Source organism: Cladophialophora psammophila (genome assembly GCF_000585535.1).
Source record: "Cladophialophora psammophila CBS 110553 chromosome Unknown aczJe-supercont1.22, whole genome shotgun sequence".
In the NCBI taxonomy this organism is placed as follows: Eukaryota; Fungi; Ascomycota; class Eurotiomycetes; order Chaetothyriales; family Herpotrichiellaceae; genus Cladophialophora; species Cladophialophora psammophila.
The window spans coordinates 326,778-346,250 of NW_006912943.1; the positions used below are offsets into that span (position 1 = coordinate 326,778).

Genomic DNA, 19,473 nt, shown 5'->3' on the forward strand with positions numbered 1-19,473 from the left:
TTCATTCAGTGGTTTTCGTATCTCTCCTAGATTATGTGCAACCGAGGCAGTGCTAGCAGCCGACGAAATCGCCCGAGTCATTGTCGGTAAGCATAGAAGGTGGTGTTATCAATGGCATCGGCGATTTCGATCTGTCTTTCTGCTTTGAGGATTCTCGATGCTGCGCTTCCAGTACTAGTAGTCCTTTCGAATATCCACCATGTCTATACCTGGTCCCTTTGGCATTCAAGGAGTACTTTGGAGTTGTCCTAGATAGAAGCTGCCAGCCTAAGCATTTTCCATGGTAATTCAGTACCGAGAATGAAGATCCTCCCGCCGCCTGGACTGGGTAGTGTCGGGGTAGAAATTGTGGAGTACTAAGTCGGATCCAGGGGTAAAAATTCGAACCAATCAGGCTTCAACTTGTCCGTGGCAGCGCGCATACGAAGGCTGACTTTCTAGCCGTTCCAAACGTCGGACCATAAATCGGTCGAGGTATGCGGAGTCCTCCTGGTTGCAGCCGTGATTGTGGTGCCCATGCTCTCGTTTGGCTGTCATCCCGAAAGACCGTGAATTTCTACCCCAAAGGCTAAAACAGAGAAACTCTCTGAGATGACAAACTGACAGTGACTCCTCCTACATGACTTTGTTGCAAAGCTCGCATGGGTGCAGAGGGGCAATCGACGGAAGCTTGTAGGACACACATATATATTGAGCATTGCACCCTCCGGCCTCTGGTGGCTGGCTGCACAGCTTGGCTCCAAGTTATCGTGAGCTTGCGAGGACATATCATAGATCACTTTCGATCGCATGATCGTTGGCATCACTCGTCGCCCGTTTGTTCCCTCGCCATGTCTCCTCAGCAGCAGACAGTATTCCGGTTGACGTCGGGCGGCGGCTTTGAGGGGTTGCAAGCATTCAAAGAGCCCGTCCCGACCATTGGCGACTACGAAGTCCTTGTCAAGATTCACAGTGTTGCCATCAACTACCGCGACATTGCCATAGCTAATGGCACCTACCCGCTTGCGGTCAACGATCAGGTCGTGCCTTGCACGGACATGGCGGGACAGGTTCTTCAGGTCAGCAAGCAGGTCGACAACATTGTAGTTGGCGACGCCGTGGTTGCCGCGATTAGCTCTTCAGCATTGTACGGTCCAATGAAGGACGACAAACACACACTCGGAGGATCCAAAGACGGCGTACTCAGAGAATACATCGTCCTGCCAGTACATCAAGTTGTCAAGCTGCCTAGATCGCTCCATACCTTTACGCAATGGTCCGCCGCGGTCGCCACGGGAACAACAGTATGGAATTGCTTTTATGGCTGCTTGCCATTAAAACCCGGCCAGACAGTACTTATTCAAGGTATGATACCTGGAACCGAGATCAAGGTAGCAACTCATGATGTCAGGAACGGGAGGAGTCGCATTGACCGCTCTCATTTTCGCGAGGGCGGCTGGCGCAACCACAATCATCACGTCGTCCAGCGATGAGAAGCTTGCAAAGGTGAAAGTCAAATATGGCGTTGACCACACGATCAATTACAAGACACACCCGAACTGGGCTGCTGAAGTACACCGCATCACCGATGGACAGGGAGCCAACCATGTCATTGAGAACGGCGGAATTGGAACAATTCGACAGAGTATCGAGTGCGCTGCCATGGGTGGGACCATATCCTTAGTCGGCTTCCTCGCAAGCATACCCCAGGACCAGGTGCCCGACGTGACGCTATTGGCACTTTCCAAAGGCGCCCTGCTGCACGGCATTCTAGCTGGATCCAAACAGCAGCTTGAGGAAGCCGTGCAATTTATTGGTAGCCGTGATTTACCCGTGCCAGTGGACCGGACGTTCGCATTCAATCGGGACGATATCATCGCGGCTTTGAAATATGTGGCATCGGGTCAACACATTGGCAAAGTGTGCATAAACCTGAACTAGGTAGCGTCTGCCAGAAATTGAAGACCAGAGGCAATGAATGTATCAATCTCGAGGACATGGACACCTTGAAATATTTGAGCCCATAGTTTTAATATTGTCGTGGCCATTTGGTGACAGCGGGATGACTCATTTTCGTGAATATTCAGCGTCCCTGCCAGAGACGTCTCTTTGATAATTCCGGCGATGATTTCCAAGAGCTTGCGCTCAGTCTTGCGCAATGGGATGCAGGTTCTGGTGACCGTCGCAATCATTCCAAGCCAATCTTTAAGCAATAAGGCACATTCGAGGCTGCTCAGCGAATGCTCGATACTTCGAAATGGGAACCGAGTATGGGTAACCAACCCAATGCCCAAACGTACTGGTATACTCAAAGCATGCGCAGCATGTAGGATAGCTCGATCCACCCTAGGTGACCTCTCTGTATGGGCCTCTTCAAGCACAAGGTTGCTGATATCTCTTGACAAAAGCGCGCGGCACGGTGCTGAGTTTGAGCTTAATCGAATATAGGCAAGGCGAAGCAGGGCGGTTGCGTTCAGTCCAAGAGGCCCTTTCTCTGACAGTGGATCAAGACTAGACTCATGGGTGAGCTCCCAGGACGATTGCCACGTGTGCAGGGCGGTCTCAAAAGCTTTGACTGCATCTGGCTGGATGGATTTTCCCATAGCGTTACGATTGGCGAGGCTTATTTGTTGAAGCAAACCATGAATGAGAACATAGTCAGCAAATGAAGACAATGGGAACACAACACCATCGAAGAGTGACTGGAGCGCTTGTCGAAATAGTCGTTGAACGGGAGGATTGCTCAGATGCCAATGTGCAGCGTCGGTGGCCTTCCATGGCTCCATGCAGCTCGGCAGGAAGACGCATATCTCGTGGTTGAAGAGCTGCGGAGGGGTGTCATAGGCGATGTTGTGTAGACTAAGAAGCACAAACGCGGCGAGTAAGGTCCTCCTCCGCTCCTCGGAAGACACCCACTCACACCAGGCCTGTTCCTTCGCAGCGGCATCCATCAGCCGACCATCCACGTCTGTGGGTACATCCGACTCGGAGAACTGATGCTGTCGGACAAGCATGCTCAATTGTCCCCCCATAGATAATGCGTCAGGTAAGGCGCCCTCTCCAGTCCATGACGCATAAATAATGAGGAGGATGAGCGTTTGGATCTTTCCAAGTCCATCCCTCCTTTCGAGCATCGGATGATTTCGTCTTGTTAGCAACCCAGTTGATAGCTCGAGGTCCTGCCGATGTGCCTTCTCCGCAAAAATGGCTTTCGCCATAGAGTACAAGCAACAAGAACAGGAGGCTTCAAATCGGTTCAGGGCTCCAAGAGCGGCGGCCGCCAGCAGTAATTCGATGTCCGTTTTTGCGACTGAGAACGTTGCGGAATGAAGGAAAGGAAGATTTTCTTGAAAACAGCGGAAGTATGATTCCAGATTACGGCTCAAGGCATTTCGTGACGGCACCTGCCAATTTCCTGGAAGAACTGCTGAGTAGGACTCGACTTCGAGGCAGAAACCTTCGTAAGCAGGCTCGGAGAAAGACCATGGTAAGATACCTGTAAGATCTGCGAAAGCTCCGCTATGATCCACATCACTGTTACGCGCGCGTTCTGCATCGCCTAAGTCTGGTAGACGGGAGCTGAAGCGAGGGAAGTCGTTGGAGCCCGGAGGTTGAAGGTGTGTTTGGTCGTCAGTGAAAGGGCAATCGGCGTCAAATTCAAACACGCTGGGCGGCAGCATATCTTGCGTGAAGAGCTCCGGATCAAAAAGGAGGTCTAGATCATTCACTGCTGTCTCTCCCGTGTGCAACCCGCCCGGTTCACGGTGATCCTCCTCATCGGCTGACGGGGCATCGGTGCGCTGGTCGTGTGATAACCTGATGTGACGCGACAAGAGATCCCTGGGTGAATGGTTATGCGCGTATCTCCCAAGGCCAGAGAACAGGGACTTGCTCACTTTCTAGTGAAGGCCTGGCCGCATTGGCAAGCAAACGGCGTCTCGCGCGTATCTGCTCATTGTCAGCAGAGTCCTTGACACCTTGGTTTCGCACCCGGCCTTCGTACGCGTGCGCTCATGCCGCACCAAATGTTCCCGCCGTTGGAACTGCTTCCCACAGTAGCTGCATGGTTGCACCACATTCCTTGGTCTCCCTCGAGGCATCCGACCAGCGAGTGTGTTGATGGGTGACGATTACTAATGTGAAGATGAAAATACAGGCACAGTGCCAGGCTTTGCCACTCAAGTCCAGTAGGTGAACGTAGCTGTATACGGCGGAGCATGTATACTATGGTGGAGCATACAGACCTAAATGGCAGTCTTCATTTACATTGTTCTGACTGTTTCACTCCCATGGTACCTAGGACCTGGTAGAGCCCTTGCGTGAAAACATTCAGGAATTCAATAACCACAATTAACCCCGTCCGTTCTAAGTCCCCGCTTCGTAAATCTCCTTCTCCATGATCTTCCGGTCCACCGGATAGCTAAGTTGCCCGTCTTTTTCCTCGCCGGGTGTGTCTTCCAGAAGTGAGACTCCAAGCTTGGCAGCTTCGTCGCTTGTAAAGGTACCATAGTAGTCGACGTCGTCATATTCGCCCAGACCCTTGGGTGGGAACACCTTGTTGAGCCCAAGATATATCGTGAAGCTGATGGCCAGCCCGAGTGGGAAGGCGAGGTAGAACATGTCCATGCAAGCCTTTGGCACACTCACGCTTGGGTTGACGTTGGCAATGAATCCAGGTAACTGTGGAGCCCAACCACAAATCCAGGCCACAAATGCCCGCGGATTGGTGCCGTGAAAATAATAGTAGATTCCCGTTGGGGAGGGTGTGTATAAAGCCGACAGCTTCATCCGGCGAGAGCGGATGATGAAATAGTCGCAGATCTGGATGCCACACATGGGTCCCAAGAAGACGGAGTCTGTCAGGATTATCGTTAGCTAACTTCCTCGAATCGTGCATATGCTGGACAGCAAAAGGAAAGCTGCGCAGCAAAAAGGAGAAAGACCTACAGGCGCCCATAACACTGATGAAAGTCCCAGCAGAAGCAAGCAACTCCCATGGACACATGGCAATGGAAAGGATGAGAGCCAGGTAAGCACCTCGCCTAATGTTGAAGTACTTCGGCAACAAACCAGCCATGTCCATGCCAGCCGAGAACGCATTGTCAATAGTGTTAATCGCAAGCTGGCAGACCACGAGTCCACAGCCACCAAAGAAGGCTGCAGCTCGAGATTTAGCATTATAGTCATCATCAAGCCAGCGGAGCAGGAGATCAGGTGGATTCCAGTAGGCTTGGCCGTATAGTTTGATAGATGCCGAGCTCGTGAGACAGCCAAACAGCGGCAGGATTGTTCCCAAGGTGATGATGGAGAACCACTGGCCAAAAATCTGGTCGCCTGGTCGTCGAGCGAACCGAGAGTAGTCGGTTTGATTTGTAAGTCCCACTGCAATACCCCCGATCACTGTCGTTATACCCTGCACGATGGCCCATCCTAATTGACTGCCAGATTGTGCTGCCGCGGGGGCTGACAGTAGTGGACCGCCGCCCCGAGCAGTGGATAGGACGTATATCATCATTGAGATGAGTGTGACAACAGAGACCAAATTCATCACGAATAGCAACCGCCGAGTCTTTTCAGGGGGGATGTAGAGCATTGGTATGGTAATGATGTTGTACACTATCCAACCGGTCAATGATTTTGTCGTGGTATTTGCAGACTTCGGGAGGGTGTTCTCCATGTGCTGGAAGGAGGAGAAGATGGAACTGAGCACTGCTGTGACGCAGAGACCGCCTGTCCAGGATTGTACGCAGAACCAGGTTAGACTCAGAGCAATCCGCTGGATAATGATGACATAGGATCCCCAGACACCCCATATGCCACGCGATAGAACTGGGAATCCAATATGCCAGGTTGCACCGACCATTCCATTACATATCGCGACTCCGGCGATAATAAGCTTTCCAATGATGACTGCGATCATAGTCTGCCAGACGGACAGACCGACTGCAATGAGGGATGCCCCCAGTTGCCAGTTACTCAGGGCAATTTGATTGATGGCCCAGAAAGAAATGTATGCCCAAGTGTCCCAAAGGCGGCGTGAAGGAGGGAGAGGTCGAATGTCATCGTTGATCCAGATTGAGGATTCACCCTGCAGCTGCAGGTGGAAGGAATGTGGTCTGAAGTTTGGCAGCTTCATCGCGAAAGGCCTGGAATCCAAATGTAAAGCAGGTCGCGAAAGCAGGCCGTGTTAGAAGGAATAAGGACTTAATGTTCGTCGATTGTGCGAGGGATGTTTATAGTGACTCTGGTCAGCAGGTTGCCGTACATATGTGATTCCAGCCGCTTAATGAAGGAAGAGTCGTTATCGTTCGTCCAAGGCGCACCATCACTAGAAGATAGGGAACTTTCTTGAATCTTGAAGACCCCTTGCCAATGTAGGGTGAATGTAATTCTGGGACCGAGCCTCCTCGGGAAGCGGTCTAGATTCACGTCAGCACCCGAGCACCAACAGCCGCCAGGACAAATACCAGACTCTCAAGAGTGCGAGCAGAGGCTTGTTAGTAGCCACTACCATTTAGCTGCCGCCTGCCAAACCCACAAGTATTCAGTCGGTTATGTTTCGTGGGGCAACGATCGCCGTTACCTATCTTAGGGCATAGTCGACCAATGAGGAGTATCCAAGGCTGCGGACATTGGCGACATGCCTATCTAAACCTATCTATTGAGGTCTTGCCGCAAACTAACTAGTTCGGGCTCGTAGAAAGATAGGTAAAGACACGCATGGATCAGCTTTTCCAAGTTCCTTTTGGGGGTCGTGCTTCAGGTGCCTGGAAGGCGTATTGTAAACTCGTTGAACTTGCCTCAAACTCCATCTCCACGACAGGAGTTGCCGAATGACAAGGAACATCTTTGTCAAGAATATGACAAAACCGTAAGTGATCTGGACTGCCTCGCCTACATATCTGATCCCAAACCTTCCTTGCCTGGCCATATGGGTAATCGACCTCCTTAAACTGAATGAAATTGCTTTGGTGAGCTATCATCCACAATAAATCGCACCGCTCTCGGATCCTAGAGCAATAATTATATTTCCGAACTGATCTCGCATTTTAATGGGTTCAATCCGAGCAAAACGAACTCTGAGGATTGGGGTCGATGTCGGAGGCACGAATACGGATGCCGTGCTTCTTGACTTGGACGCAGTTCATCAGCCCAATCGTGGAGTACTGGCCTGGCATAAGACACCAACAACAAGTCCAAATGTGACTGACGGTATCGAGATTGCCGTTGGGAACGTGCTGAAACAGGCCGAGGACCGCGTTTCCGAAATCTCCTGCCTCATTGTTGGGACTACACACTTTTTGAATGCAGTTATTGAACGCGATGTACATCGGCTGTCGAAAGTGGCTGTCATTCGACTGTCAAGAAGTTATACTAGAGACATCCCACCCTTTTCGGACTTTCCTCCAGTGCTGGCTGACCTCCTCCGCGGCTACCATGGCTATATTGACGGAGGCCTCCACATTGATGGCGCTCAGGAAGCTCCGATCAATGAGGAGCAAGTTGTGAAAGAGTGCGAGGCGATTGAGAGGCTCGGGATCAAGGCCGTCGTCATCTCGGGGATTTTCTCTCCTATCGATCAGCATTTTCACCAAGAGAATCGCGTTCGGGCCATAATGCAACAGCGACTCAGCGATGTCGACATTGTCTGCTCATCCGAAGTCTCGAATATCGGTTTATTGGAAAGAGAAAATGCTTCCATATTAAATGCATCCATTCTGAGGTTTGCGAGGCGGACAATCCGTGGCTTTCGTGCTGCCATGGGGCGGTTAAGGCTCGACTGCGCACTATTCATCTCTCAGAATGATGGTACAGTCATCGATTCCACCTCGGCCGCAAAGCTGCCCATCAAGACATTTTCCTCGGGTCCCACAAATTCCATGCGAGGAGCGGCCTATCTTGGCCTTGGACAAATGGCAATGCAGGGCGAAGCACGTACGTCAACAATTGTAATTGACGTTGGTGGTACGACGACAGATTGCGGTGTTCTTTTACCATCAGGATTTCCTCGGGCAGCCTCAGCCTACGTCAGTGTGGCAGGGGTGACAATGAACTTCCCTATGCCTCACCTAGAATCAATCGGCCTCGGAGGGGGGTCGATAATACGCGAACGGGAAACGGATGTCTCCATCGGGCCGGATTCGGTTGGATACCAGCTGACTACTAGGTCGAGGGTATTTGGCGGTGACACTTGTACAGCCACTGATGTTGCGGTTGCCGGGGGTCTTGATATTGGGGACCCGAAGTTGGTCAGCGATATTAAGCCTGAAATGATACAGCGTGTTCGCGCTAGGACGAAGAAGATGCTTGAACGTGTCATCGACCGGTTGAAGCTAACGCCAGCACCATTGCCGGTGATTTTGGTCGGTGGAGGTTCTGTTGTCTGTCCGCTAGAACTCGAAGGTGTGTCTCAAGTTGTGGTGCCAAATTTTCATTCCGTGGCGAACGCCGTCGGGGCCGCGATATCGAGGGTGTGTGGCTCGGTGGATGCTATTTATAGCATTGCCGATATGTCCTTATCCGAAGTTATGGAAGACGCAAAAGCCCAAGCCGTTGCAAAAGCTGTGAAAGGCGGCGCTGACTCAAGTACCGTCACTGTGGTCGAGGTTGACACCCTGCCGATACCATACGTTTCCGGGCAAATTCGCGTCCTAGTCAAAGCAGTCGGAGATCTGTCTCTTGATTATGTTGCTGAGAGCAAAACCGTCCTCGATGTGGAAGATGATGCAAGTGAAGCTCTTGCCGACCAGGTCAGAGACCTCTCGCTGTCTTCAAAGGAAGAGATGACTAGCGGCAAGTTCGATTTTGACGCATATCGGCCTTTGGTCAGACTGAATACGGATACTGGTGTCCATGAGTGGATTGTTTCAGAGACCGACCTTGAGTGGCTAAGTGTAGGATGCTATATCTTGGGTTGTGCTGGTGGCGGTTCACCCAAGGCCGAATTCCTCAAATTGCGAGATCAAATCCGTGCAGGTTGTACGATTCGTATAATCGATAGCTCCTCCCTACGGGACGACGCCCTCATATACTGTGAGCCCGATGAACCACATCGTTGCCTCTTTTGTCGCTGACAAAATAATAGGGGGTGGTATGATGGGATCGCCGGCTGTGTCGATTGAGCGATTGAACTCTTCAGAATGCATAACCGCCGTGGCAGACCTGATGGAGTATCTAGGTCATCAAACATTCGATGCGATCATGGGCCTCGAAATCGGAGGCGCCAACGGCTTGGAGCCTTTGCTCATAGGCTCGTCTCATGCGTTTAATAGACCAGTAATTGACGCAGATTGGATGGGTTTGTGCCTCATCTTCACATCGCACAGCTATCAATGAGTTTGCTGACACGATATCAGGTCGAGCATATCCGACATACTGGCAAACCACAATTGCCGTCCATGAAAGTGGACAGCTGACACCGTGCGCAATTGCTTCGGGTGACGGTAAAACGATCATCATGACAAAGTCGCCTGACGATGAAATAGTTGATCGTGCCTTGCGAGCATCTTGTTCGGAGATGGGATCAAGAGTCGGCATGGCCGCCAGGCCAACGACGACGGATCGTGTGAGGTCCTACGGAGTCATCAACACTTTGTCGCTGTCCTGGCGTATTGGCAGGACGGTAGCCCGTGCTCAACAAGAAAGCACGATACATACAGTTGCTGAACAAATCATAGATGAAGTCGGCGGTCCAACCACGGCGAAGATCCTCTTCCGAGGAAAGATAACGGCAGTCGAACGAAGGATTTTCAAAGGACATTCTTACGGGGAAATAACCATAGCCCAAGCCGAAAAAGACGAGGAGGAACAGAGCCATGATAGAGCTGCAGTTGCTGAAGGAGGGGTGGTCAAGATTCCGTTCAAGAACGAAAATATATATGCAAAGCATATCGCCAAAGACGGAAGTGAGACATACCTGGCAACGGTTCCTGACCTGATCTCTGTTCTCGACACGCAATCTGGATGTGCCCTCGGCGTTCCGGAATTTCGATATGGGCTGCTTGTGACGGTACTTGGGATTACCTGCTCACCGCGATGGTCGGACACAAAAAGAGGTTTGGAGTATGGCGGACCGCAAGCATTTGGATACAGCATAGATTATTGTCCTTTGGGTGTCTTTGTTGAGCCCAAGAGCGTCGTTCTCGAATACGCAGATACGACAGCCTGCGCAATAGGAGAATCCTAGAAGTTGGACTGCAGGGATCTGAAGACATTGGCGTGTTACTGCCTGTTGAGACAGATTAAGATACACCATCGCCATCAGTCCTCACAACCTCGTGAGAGCTCATGTTGCGTTTAAGTGTAATCAAATCTTCGATGAAGCAGGCCTTGATTGAATGCCCATGGTCACTGCTGTGTACACCAGAAGGAGTTCTCTCCACAATGGACGCAGAGACACCCTCTTGCTTTGCTGGAGCTCATTAAAGAGTGCTGTAGCACTTTTGGACGCGATCAAGCGCGATGTGACAGTGTCGAAAGTGGCAGGGATTGGGAGGGAAGCACTAATTCGTATTGGGCGTGCCAAGAGCTGTTGGTCCATCACGTGAGATGGGAGGCTTTGAGTCACGTGAAGTACCCAGATCTCGCCCGCTAATCGGTCCATCGGCTGGAATTGTGAGGTTCCGATATGCCGACGATTCTTCTTCATCGACTCTCATTGTATCACACTTGATATCTTCCCACACGATAAGTGCCCATTGAATATACCTCTAGAACATTAAGGTATCTCAAAAATTTCTTAATGTCTTGTGATGATGCCTTACGGAGCAGCTTCTGGCTGAAGAAGAGTAACTGGCCGATTTCGCAACAATGTGGCACACATCATCCCCACCAATTTCTCTTTCGGCGGTGACATTCAACGGGACTCCTGATGTACCAAGAGCGGAGCCGATTTATTACACAGCGCGTAGGAAACAAGCGTCTGCTATTCCCCCCAAACCAGCCTTCTTGTTTACACAAAGTCGATCTAAGTGAGTGTTGAAGCGCTGACAGCTCACGACAGATGCTCCCGGTGTCATACGAAAAGAATCAAGTGCTTGGGCGGTATGAACAAGACACTGGAAGCCCGGCGCACGTTACACTGACTAGGACCTAGGTGTTCCGTGTAGAAATTGCACACTATCTGATTCGCCATGCATTTTTCCGCCACCTCGCAAGTCACGATCTTCGGTGAGCCAGCAGGGTCCTATCTTGCCTTCAAACAGCCTAAAGGAGGATCATTCAATATCACCCACCGCGGCCAGTGGAGCCTCGATCCCTGCGGCATCAAAGACTGGCAGCTATAGACGTTCCGAAAAAGATTTCAGCTCAAGTCGGTCAAATCAAGGCAAACAAGTTTCGAGACAAACTTATCGTGCCAGTCCTTCCTGCCGAACATTCACTGAGCAATTTACTGCGTGGATTGTGGTGCAGAAGCTCAAGCTTAGTCCATTTGATGAAACCTCCTTTGATCCATCGTGGGCCTCCCTGGGGCACATGGAGTCTGGCTTAATGAATCCTGGGTTGGAGATATCAGTTGATACTGAACTAACCCGTCCTTCGGTTGGATCGGAGGCTAGCCGGCCAGTGAAGATTCGCATGCCGCCCTACAACCACAGCATACACCTAATTCAGTACGTTGAGTTCGCAATTGGCCATGACCAGCACTACTTTCGAAGACAACACATTCGCGCCAGGGTAACGCAAATGTATCAGAACCCAGAATCCCCTCAAAGCAAAGACCGAGGTTGGCTATGCTTTTGGCTTGCTGTACTTGCAGTTGGGGAGCTACAAAATAACAATGGAGGCATCAGCACTGATAATGGCCTTGGATTAGACCGTTCACTGGCACTCCAAGAAAAAGACCCCCCCGGAGCCGATTACTATCACCAATCCGTTGCATTTCTTCAGCAGGTGGCTGAGAATCCTGACGTACAGTACATTGAGACCTTGTGCTTGCTTGCAATCTACGCGTTTTCCATGGACAAAATTAACACAGCTTATATGTACAATGGCCTCGGTTTGCGTGCGGCGCTCTCACTGGGCTTGCACCGCAGCCCGTTGGATTTCCCGTCGGAGGGCTCGGATCTCCGTATAGCTGAATGCGAACACCAGAGGCGGGTGTTCTGGACCGTTTATTATCAGGATCTGTACGTTGGCAATGCTTCAACCTCTCTCAAAGCGAGCTAACCATGGGCTTAGACTTACTTCCTCCACCACAGGCCGTCCGTGGGGTATCCTGGACGATGAAATCACCATTGAATATGCCGACTCCAGTCGTCTTTCTGGCGACTCAATAATGGAGTTCTTTGACTCTGAAGAATCTAATGCGCACCTAGAACTCATGCGCTTGAGAGGTCAGGCTTATTCTTCGTTATACGGTTACGCAGGCACCGCGATCAACCCCTATTCTCATATTTCTTTGTTCAATTTTGACCTGGGGAATTCTCTATCACAGCAACACCTGGACAAGATGGATGAATTTCATCAAGGCTTGGTCGCTTGGCAGCAGGAGCTTTCGGAAAAGTTGAAGCTCGCTAGGAGTTTGAATGGGTCAATGCTAAATTTAAGCCGGGTGACCGCGAACTTGCATCTCATCTATCATCAGGTCAGCTCTCTTCACCACGCATATTTCTTGTCATTCTTACTGACCAGGGCTAGACCATTCTTGTGCTCCTCAGACCTGCTTTGGTCAATATCCACAATGACCGCTTTGAAGCACGAAGTAAGGAGCATTCGGAGACGATCGACGCCAATCCGGGGCCAAAATCGATGCTGCGAGGATTTTATAACGCCTCCCTGGAATCTGCGCGAGAGACGGCGAGCATATTAGAATGGCTGCAATACCAAGGTGCACTGTGTTAGTACCTCAATTTCCCAGTCGGAGAAAATGCTAATCGGATCTATTATATGCAGCCACTTATTCCTATTTTGACGCTAGCTACGCCTTTACTGCTGCCATAGTGCTCTACCTTGCCAAAACCATGCGGTCCTTCGTTTATCGCAACCAGGACGCTCTTCAATTCACAGATGAAGACCAGAATGCCCTCAATACTATATGTTGCATTCTTCGTCAGCAGAGCTTAGCAGGCAATGTACCCGCGAAATATTTCGACAGACAGCTTCGGTTGCTAGAGAACAACCTCGAAGCCCTCCAAACAGCCTTGGATAACCATGTGAGTTTGGATGATCTCAATTTTGACCTCGATTATCTAGGCCCCGAGCTACATTCATTGTCGGATGGTGTCGACACATCTCTACCTGCAGGACCATAATCGACGCTTCTCACATTGTAACATTTCATCATCGTGAATTCTCTGAGATTTCCCGACTCAGACCATTGCCAGATCGAGTGTATGGGACGCGAGAACTTCCTGGGATCTTCCTCGACTAAACTTTGGAATATCTGCCCCCAATTATCTCCACATGAGACTCGGAATTAAGGTAGAGAAGTTGCATCGGTTTTGTCTCTGTGGTCATTGCAGGGCTTTGTATAGGGCGGTACACTGCGCGCTTGTTTTGACGATCAAAGTATCCGAAGCACTAGTGTAAGAAAGGGTCCTCGAGAAGCCACGCAAGAAGATAGGATGTCTTGTTAATTTCATGACTGTTGCACCTGTTGGACTTTCGAGACCTGAGCGGCGACCAGGACTTGCTCAGCGCATGTGGATATTCATATTCGGAACAGCGCTAACTTGAGCCTTGCTCTTGTGAAAGACTAGGAGTGTCTAAGCCCTCTTGTGCTACCTCCCTCTAACCGGCTTGGCCCCTCGGAACCAGCGGAGGGAATTCGACTTCGCAATGTACAAGACCCTTGGCGACGAATGAGGGGGGAAATAGAGCAAGAGGGGACACGCGATCCAATCCAGTCTCGCCCTTCTTGCGCTCACCGATCTTGTGATTGCGGCAGACAAACGGGAAACTCAAAAGTATAGCAGCTTATGTGCTCTGACACTGTCATTTTGGTCGTTTTGGTCAATATTTGCAGGCTACTCATGAGTTCCTCTTCTTCGCACTCCATCGGCACTCAGGATCATTGCCCAAAGCACTTTGTTGGTGTTAATGCTCCTTAAGCTGAACTGTGGATAACAATACGGCCGTTTAAAGTGCCCTATGGTTCGATATGATTACGTCCACAACATCTCAGCGCAATGAACGACAGCAGGCCGGATGAGTCATTTGGCAACCAAGATCAACCGGACCATCTCAGGCACAAAGCGGGTTGCGACGCGGATTCCGACGAGGATGAAAACAACCATCTCCAACCAGCCACATGGGGTTATGCAAATATGGTATTTCCATTGCTGGCAGGCACATTTGGGCCCCTTGCCAATGCCTTCAGTATCTGTGCAATGGCAGAAAACTGGACAGTCCAAGTGACCAACACAGAGCACAGGCTTAACACAAAGCATCTGCCTCGGTACGGACTGCTCATAGTTCATACGCTGCAGACCGCTGATAGAATGTGAACAGCCTCATTGCCGCCAATGCTGTATCGCTGGTGCTGGCATTGACCGCCAACCTGGCCCTTTTGCTCCACATGGCACGTCGGCTACCTTTTGCCGTTGCCCAGTCCATCACTATACTCGGCTTCTGGTGCGCTTCAATCCTCCTCATCGGTCCTGTCGCCAAAGTCGCATACGACCTTCATTCGGCCCAGGGGCGCAATTATGTCTTGTCGCAGGCCTACTACTACGCTATATTTGCTGTAGGACTATACCAGCTTATCTCTTACATCCTGTGTGTCACCGTGTATGGCGCGTGCAAGGGACACTACGGCTATGAGTTCAAGCTCACGACGGCTCAACGGACCCTAATGTTGCAAACGATCGTTTTTCTTGCCTATCTATTGGTGTGGGCATTGGTCTACTCCAAAGTTGAAGGATGGACATACCTCGATGCCGTATTCTTTGCCGATTTCACCGCTCTCACCATTGGAATCGGCTCGCCGTTTGTTCCAACAACGCATCTCGGTCGCAGCCTCCTCTTCCCTTTCGCTTTTAGTATTATTCTCGTGCTCGGCATCGTCGTGGGCTCAATCCGGACGCTGGTGTTGGACCGGACTGAGGTCGACTTGGCCTCATTGATGACCGAAAAGACACGGCAAAGAGTGCTGAAGAGAATAGCGAAAGCGAGCCAAGCCGCCCAATCAGGCAAAACGAGAGGCAAGGTCATCGGTCTACCCGAGGAAATCGCGGCCACTCTGACTCGCAACCCCGAGGCTCATAAGATCGGAGAGATGGAACTGCGTCAGGCGGAATTCGAGGCGATGCGACGCGTACAACACTTGGCCACGCTGAAGAAAAGATGGTTCCGCTTGTTCGCCTCTACTCTTGCCTTTGCTCTGTTGTGGACCGTTGGAGCCCTCGTCTTTACAAAAACTGAAGAGAACCAAAACTGGTCGTACTTCGTCGCACTCTACTTCTCCTACACCTCCTTGCTGACGATTGGTTATGGAGACTTCCAACCGACGAGCAACAGCGGTAAACCATGGTTTGTCTTTTGGACGCTGATGGCGGTACCTACATTAACCATTCTTATTTCCAACATGAGTGACACTGTGGTTAAAGTGGCCAAGGAATTCACCATTTGGATCGGAGAGGTCACAATTCTTCCAAGCGAGAACCGTGGTATTATGGATCGATTGAAGCTAGGTCTATACAAATCGACTCTGGGATTGATTCCCCTCGATCTTAGCTCCGATAGGGCCGCGGATAATCGGAGTGATGATGAGGCCATGGATATTGAACGATTCCAGGAGCTCAATCCTAGGCTGTTCAAGATGCGCCGGCAGCGTATCGCTGAGGATCTCACACAATCCACCATGCAGGGAAGGGCCGAAGAAAAAGCCTCTGGCAATAATATTGGTAGTGATGAAGACTATTATGGGCGGCTCCTCGTCTCGCACATTCGAAAGGTCTGGAACGACGTGAAAGCCACGCCAGACAAGAAGTACAGCTATGTTGAATGGGCCTTCTATTTGAGCCTCCTCGGCGAAGGTGAAAATGATGATCGGCATCATCGTCGACCTCAGGCAGAAGGAATCCAGCGCTATCCTAGCCTGAAGGAGAGGTTTGACGCACATCAGAATGGACGAGGGAGTCAGGAAAGGCGAACTTCCTCCAAACCAGGCCATGATCCGGACCAACAGAGTGATACCCAAATCACCAAATGGAGCTGGATGGGACGCGACAGCCCGTTGATGGCAGACAAACCTGAAAGTGAGTGGCTTCTTAACAAGTTGTTAGCTCGTCTCCAAGACAGTCTCAGACAGCACGGGCAAGAATGTCTGATGAAAGTCGAGGGTGACCCGCGAGCGGAAACAGAGCAGAGAGCGGGTCCATCTTCATCAATAAACCTGAATGCCGTTTGACAAATGCTACACCACGAGTGTGTCACCCAAGTGGTGGACTGTTTCTCCCTTGCTGCCTGGTCACAAAGGTGATTAGCCTGCATGAGCTAAGCCCACTCTTGAGGTGGGCATTCGACCGTATCAACAGGTCGGTTGTGGAATCTCCCGGACGCTGAGTTCTCAGGAAAGGGGTTTAGGGACAGTGGAAGAACGATTCCACGCCCAAAATGTTATCCCGCCTTGCCGACTTGCATTGGTTTCGAAGATCGGTGAATAGTCCAACCTCGTATTTTCGCAAGGTTGACGAATGTCACATTTTATGCTACAAGGGCCTTCCCCTCACCCCCTCAACGAATTAAGTTTCCCAGAAGTTCCCTTTTCAACACGAACACTTCCTTCCGTCGCCGGCCGAAAGACTATTTACTTGCTCACGTGGACGCGGTCTGTGAGAATCAGGAACAAGACGGCACGGATTCGATGATGAAGGAATCCTTGACAATTCGAACTTGGAGAGCACTCTAGCCTCCCGGACTAGCATACCATACGGTCGGGTGAGCGTCGACGCGACGTTCTTCCCTACTTGAAATTTTCCAATCCTCCATCAGTCTCAGAGTCTGTCGCTTTCTTGGTCATGCGTGTCACAAGGCGCGAGTCTTGTACAAGACATTGAAGGGTCAACATGTCAAAGATAGCATATTGAGTGTATCAAGGGCCATTCAATTATGTGTTAAAAGAGGTGAGGCTAAGCGCAAGGCGTCGCATTCTTGAAAGATAATTAATTGTGAAAACATGTGATTGCATTGCGAAGTCCCCTCCAGGTTGTGCAGATATAACATTGCTGTCTGCCCGATAGACAGGGTGAAACGAATTGGCCGGTAGCAGGAATCTTTAAACAGACACGTATTGTTACCATTATGTAGGGAGTCAGATGAGCTTAAACCATGAGCGTGTGCAGGATATTCCGTCCAATTACTACTCCGGACGCGCAGAAGGTAACACAGCAAAATGGTATCTATATTACTCGCGAAACGAGTAACCTCTTCACCCGATACGGTTTGATCCTATCCAACCTGAGCCCTGGCTGAGCCTCTACCTGGGACTCCTGCCTGGTGGCCTCACCAGCCTTATTAGGCGCTTGGGGCTGGGCCACGATCTGGCAGCCCACAACAAGGCAGGCCGTTCCTAGCCACCATATGTAAACACATCATCTCCAATCGGCCCCCAAACAACAACAGCACCCATCCAATAATAGCGAACCTACCGCCGGAAGTCCAGAAGATGCCCGAAGCCCGTGACACGGATCTTGACACTTTACTAGCAGATGGACCGCGGTATTTAGGTTTGCTTCGTAGCTGGCAAAAATGCAGCCTGTGCTGAAACTCGATAATCACTATATAGGTACTCGACAACTTTGGTCTTTGTAGGAATTCGATAACTTTTCTCTATCGAGGTGTTTGGCTTGTTGTCGATGATCTGGTAGAGCTGCGAGAACAAGACCGTAATATATCACGCCCGTTGGTAGCTTGAATGTCCGGAGAAGAGAGCCTAACAGAATCTTGTTAGTCATACAATGCATGCTCAGTGTCCATGAAGATGGTTGGTGTCCATGCTGAGCTCCGGATAGCCAAGAGAATTCTTCTCTCCCAACATTGGAAATAGCTGATTCATTGACAGGAGCCGCTTCAAAGTCTATTCGTCTGTCTCATTCGCTGCCTCATTCAGCAGCTGGTCCTCTAGGAGAAGATTTTCCATCGCCAGAGCATCGAAGGAAGGGGTGCGGCCCGAGTATGAAGTAAGTTGTTCTCGTAGATTGGAGAGTTTAGGGAGCGGGCTAGATTCGGCCGAGGCTGGCTTTGAAGGAGACGACATATTGAATGCAGATGATAAGCACGTTCAATGCCATGTCAATGCGATGATGATGATGCCGAAGGATAAAAAGAATTTAAGGAACTTCATGTCGCGAAAAGCCAGTTCGCAGTGCTCTAGTGGTGAATGAAAATACTGATGATATTGAAGACAGGCTCTTCGTGAAGGGGATTTCGCCAATCAATGTGGGCTGCCAATCTTCCGTCAGTCAGTGATTGGTGTCATGAAGCGCAGGAAACGAGACATTTAATTGAATCTGGCAGTATGTAACTAATCAAGGGCAATGTATAATCCACCAACAAGTGCACTGTTAAGATGGAAGTGCCGATAGCTTTATCTCTGTGCGTTGTTCGTGCATTTCCGTAACCCGTGCAATGAATTTCTCGGGTAAATTGAGACAGCTTACAGCGTAATCAGTGACGAGATCCTGACTGCACTCGAGATATCGGGTTCGGAACTCAATCCACTGACTTTCTGTCTGAGGATTCTGTGCTGATTGCAGGCCGAGGGAAGTACGGGTCGTTCCTCAGAAACGCGCGAGCGACTTGCTCGATGCCGGCAGCATCCATGCTTAGCGGCTTGCAGCAGTCAAAGTCTAGGACCCATAGCGAGTGAGTTCCCAAGATGTCGTGAGTGTATTCGTTATGGGCGTTTCCGAACGCTTCCCAGTACAAACTCTATGTCATTGGCGTCTATCTTCGGCGTCCAGTGCGTCATGGCAAGTGTCTCAGCCATCGCATGTGCATACTTCGTAATCGGAAGCTCGAGGTCCTCTGCCTGGTTGAGATGGATGATTGCGTAGGGAGAAGAAGTTTCGGGTCTGACTGGGAGGTTTGAACTGGTTTCCACGATTTCTGGAAAGGCAAGAAAAGTCTCCAATTCAAGAATTTGCATAGCCTCGCTAGAATCAATCATGTCAAAATTCAATTTCTCTACTACTAACTCGTAGAGTAAACGGCGGTCGTTGCGAATAAAGGCAGAGGGCTGCGGATATCAGGTCACATGGGGCGGCACAGGGCTTTACTTAATCCTCGGTATGTAAATAACCCCAAAATAGTATAGTGAGGGAAGCTATTACGAGAATGCGACAGCCTCACCAGCCTGACCCTCCGCGCAGGCGCTAATTAGGGGCTGGAACTGAAACAGGCGGAACAGGCCAAACGCCGGGGATCTGCTGAACCTCACCCGGCAGAGCACATACACGTTCAAATCTGTCGCTCCGTCTACCCTACAACCGCGGGTCGGACAGCACAAATTCTCGACCTCGACTCAGCAGATTTCATAAGTATCTTAGGGAC

General features: G+C 50.5%; 6 protein-coding genes across 6 annotated transcripts; 4 read left to right on the forward strand and 2 right to left on the reverse strand.

The window, feature by feature from the left end:
* Positions 1 to 830: 830 nt before the first annotated feature.
* On the forward strand, positions 831 to 1,920 carry A1O5_10978 (uncharacterized protein; the record flags this gene model as incomplete). Its single annotated transcript, XM_007751551.1, has 2 exons — positions 831 to 1,344; positions 1,391 to 1,920. The coding sequence occupies 2 exons, from the start codon at positions 831 to 833 to the stop codon at positions 1,918 to 1,920; spliced, it is 1,044 nt and encodes a 347-aa protein (XP_007749741.1).
* A 264-nt stretch (positions 1,921 to 2,184) lies between these two features.
* A1O5_10979 (uncharacterized protein) lies at positions 2,185 to 4,044 on the reverse strand (the record flags this gene model as incomplete). The annotated part of the gene is made up of 4 exons (XM_007751552.1): positions 2,185 to 2,229; positions 2,280 to 3,819; positions 3,876 to 3,927; positions 4,002 to 4,044. The coding sequence occupies 4 exons, from the start codon at positions 4,042 to 4,044 to the stop codon at positions 2,185 to 2,187; spliced, it is 1,680 nt and encodes a 559-aa protein (XP_007749742.1).
* A 300-nt stretch (positions 4,045 to 4,344) lies between these two features.
* Positions 4,345 to 6,115, reverse strand: A1O5_10980 (uncharacterized protein; the record flags this gene model as incomplete). Its single annotated transcript, XM_007751553.1, has 2 exons — positions 4,345 to 4,835; positions 4,927 to 6,115. The coding sequence occupies 2 exons, from the start codon at positions 6,113 to 6,115 to the stop codon at positions 4,345 to 4,347; spliced, it is 1,680 nt and encodes a 559-aa protein (XP_007749743.1).
* Positions 6,116 to 7,031: 916 nt separating this feature from the next.
* A1O5_10981 (uncharacterized protein) lies at positions 7,032 to 10,165 on the forward strand (the record flags this gene model as incomplete). Its single annotated transcript, XM_007751554.1, has 3 exons — positions 7,032 to 9,012; positions 9,065 to 9,277; positions 9,336 to 10,165. The coding sequence occupies 3 exons, from the start codon at positions 7,032 to 7,034 to the stop codon at positions 10,163 to 10,165; spliced, it is 3,024 nt and encodes a 1,007-aa protein (XP_007749744.1).
* Positions 10,166 to 11,556: 1,391 nt separating this feature from the next.
* On the forward strand, positions 11,557 to 13,232 carry A1O5_10982 (uncharacterized protein; the record flags this gene model as incomplete). The annotated part of the gene is made up of 4 exons (XM_007751555.1): positions 11,557 to 12,107; positions 12,160 to 12,565; positions 12,619 to 12,817; positions 12,874 to 13,232. The coding sequence occupies 4 exons, from the start codon at positions 11,557 to 11,559 to the stop codon at positions 13,230 to 13,232; spliced, it is 1,515 nt and encodes a 504-aa protein (XP_007749745.1).
* An 876-nt stretch (positions 13,233 to 14,108) lies between these two features.
* Positions 14,109 to 16,330, forward strand: A1O5_10983 (uncharacterized protein; the record flags this gene model as incomplete). Its single annotated transcript, XM_007751556.1, has 2 exons — positions 14,109 to 14,377; positions 14,431 to 16,330. 2 exons carry the CDS (start codon positions 14,109 to 14,111, stop codon positions 16,328 to 16,330), a joined length of 2,169 nt encoding a protein of 722 aa, XP_007749746.1.
* Between the last annotated feature and the right edge of the window lie 3,143 nt (positions 16,331 to 19,473).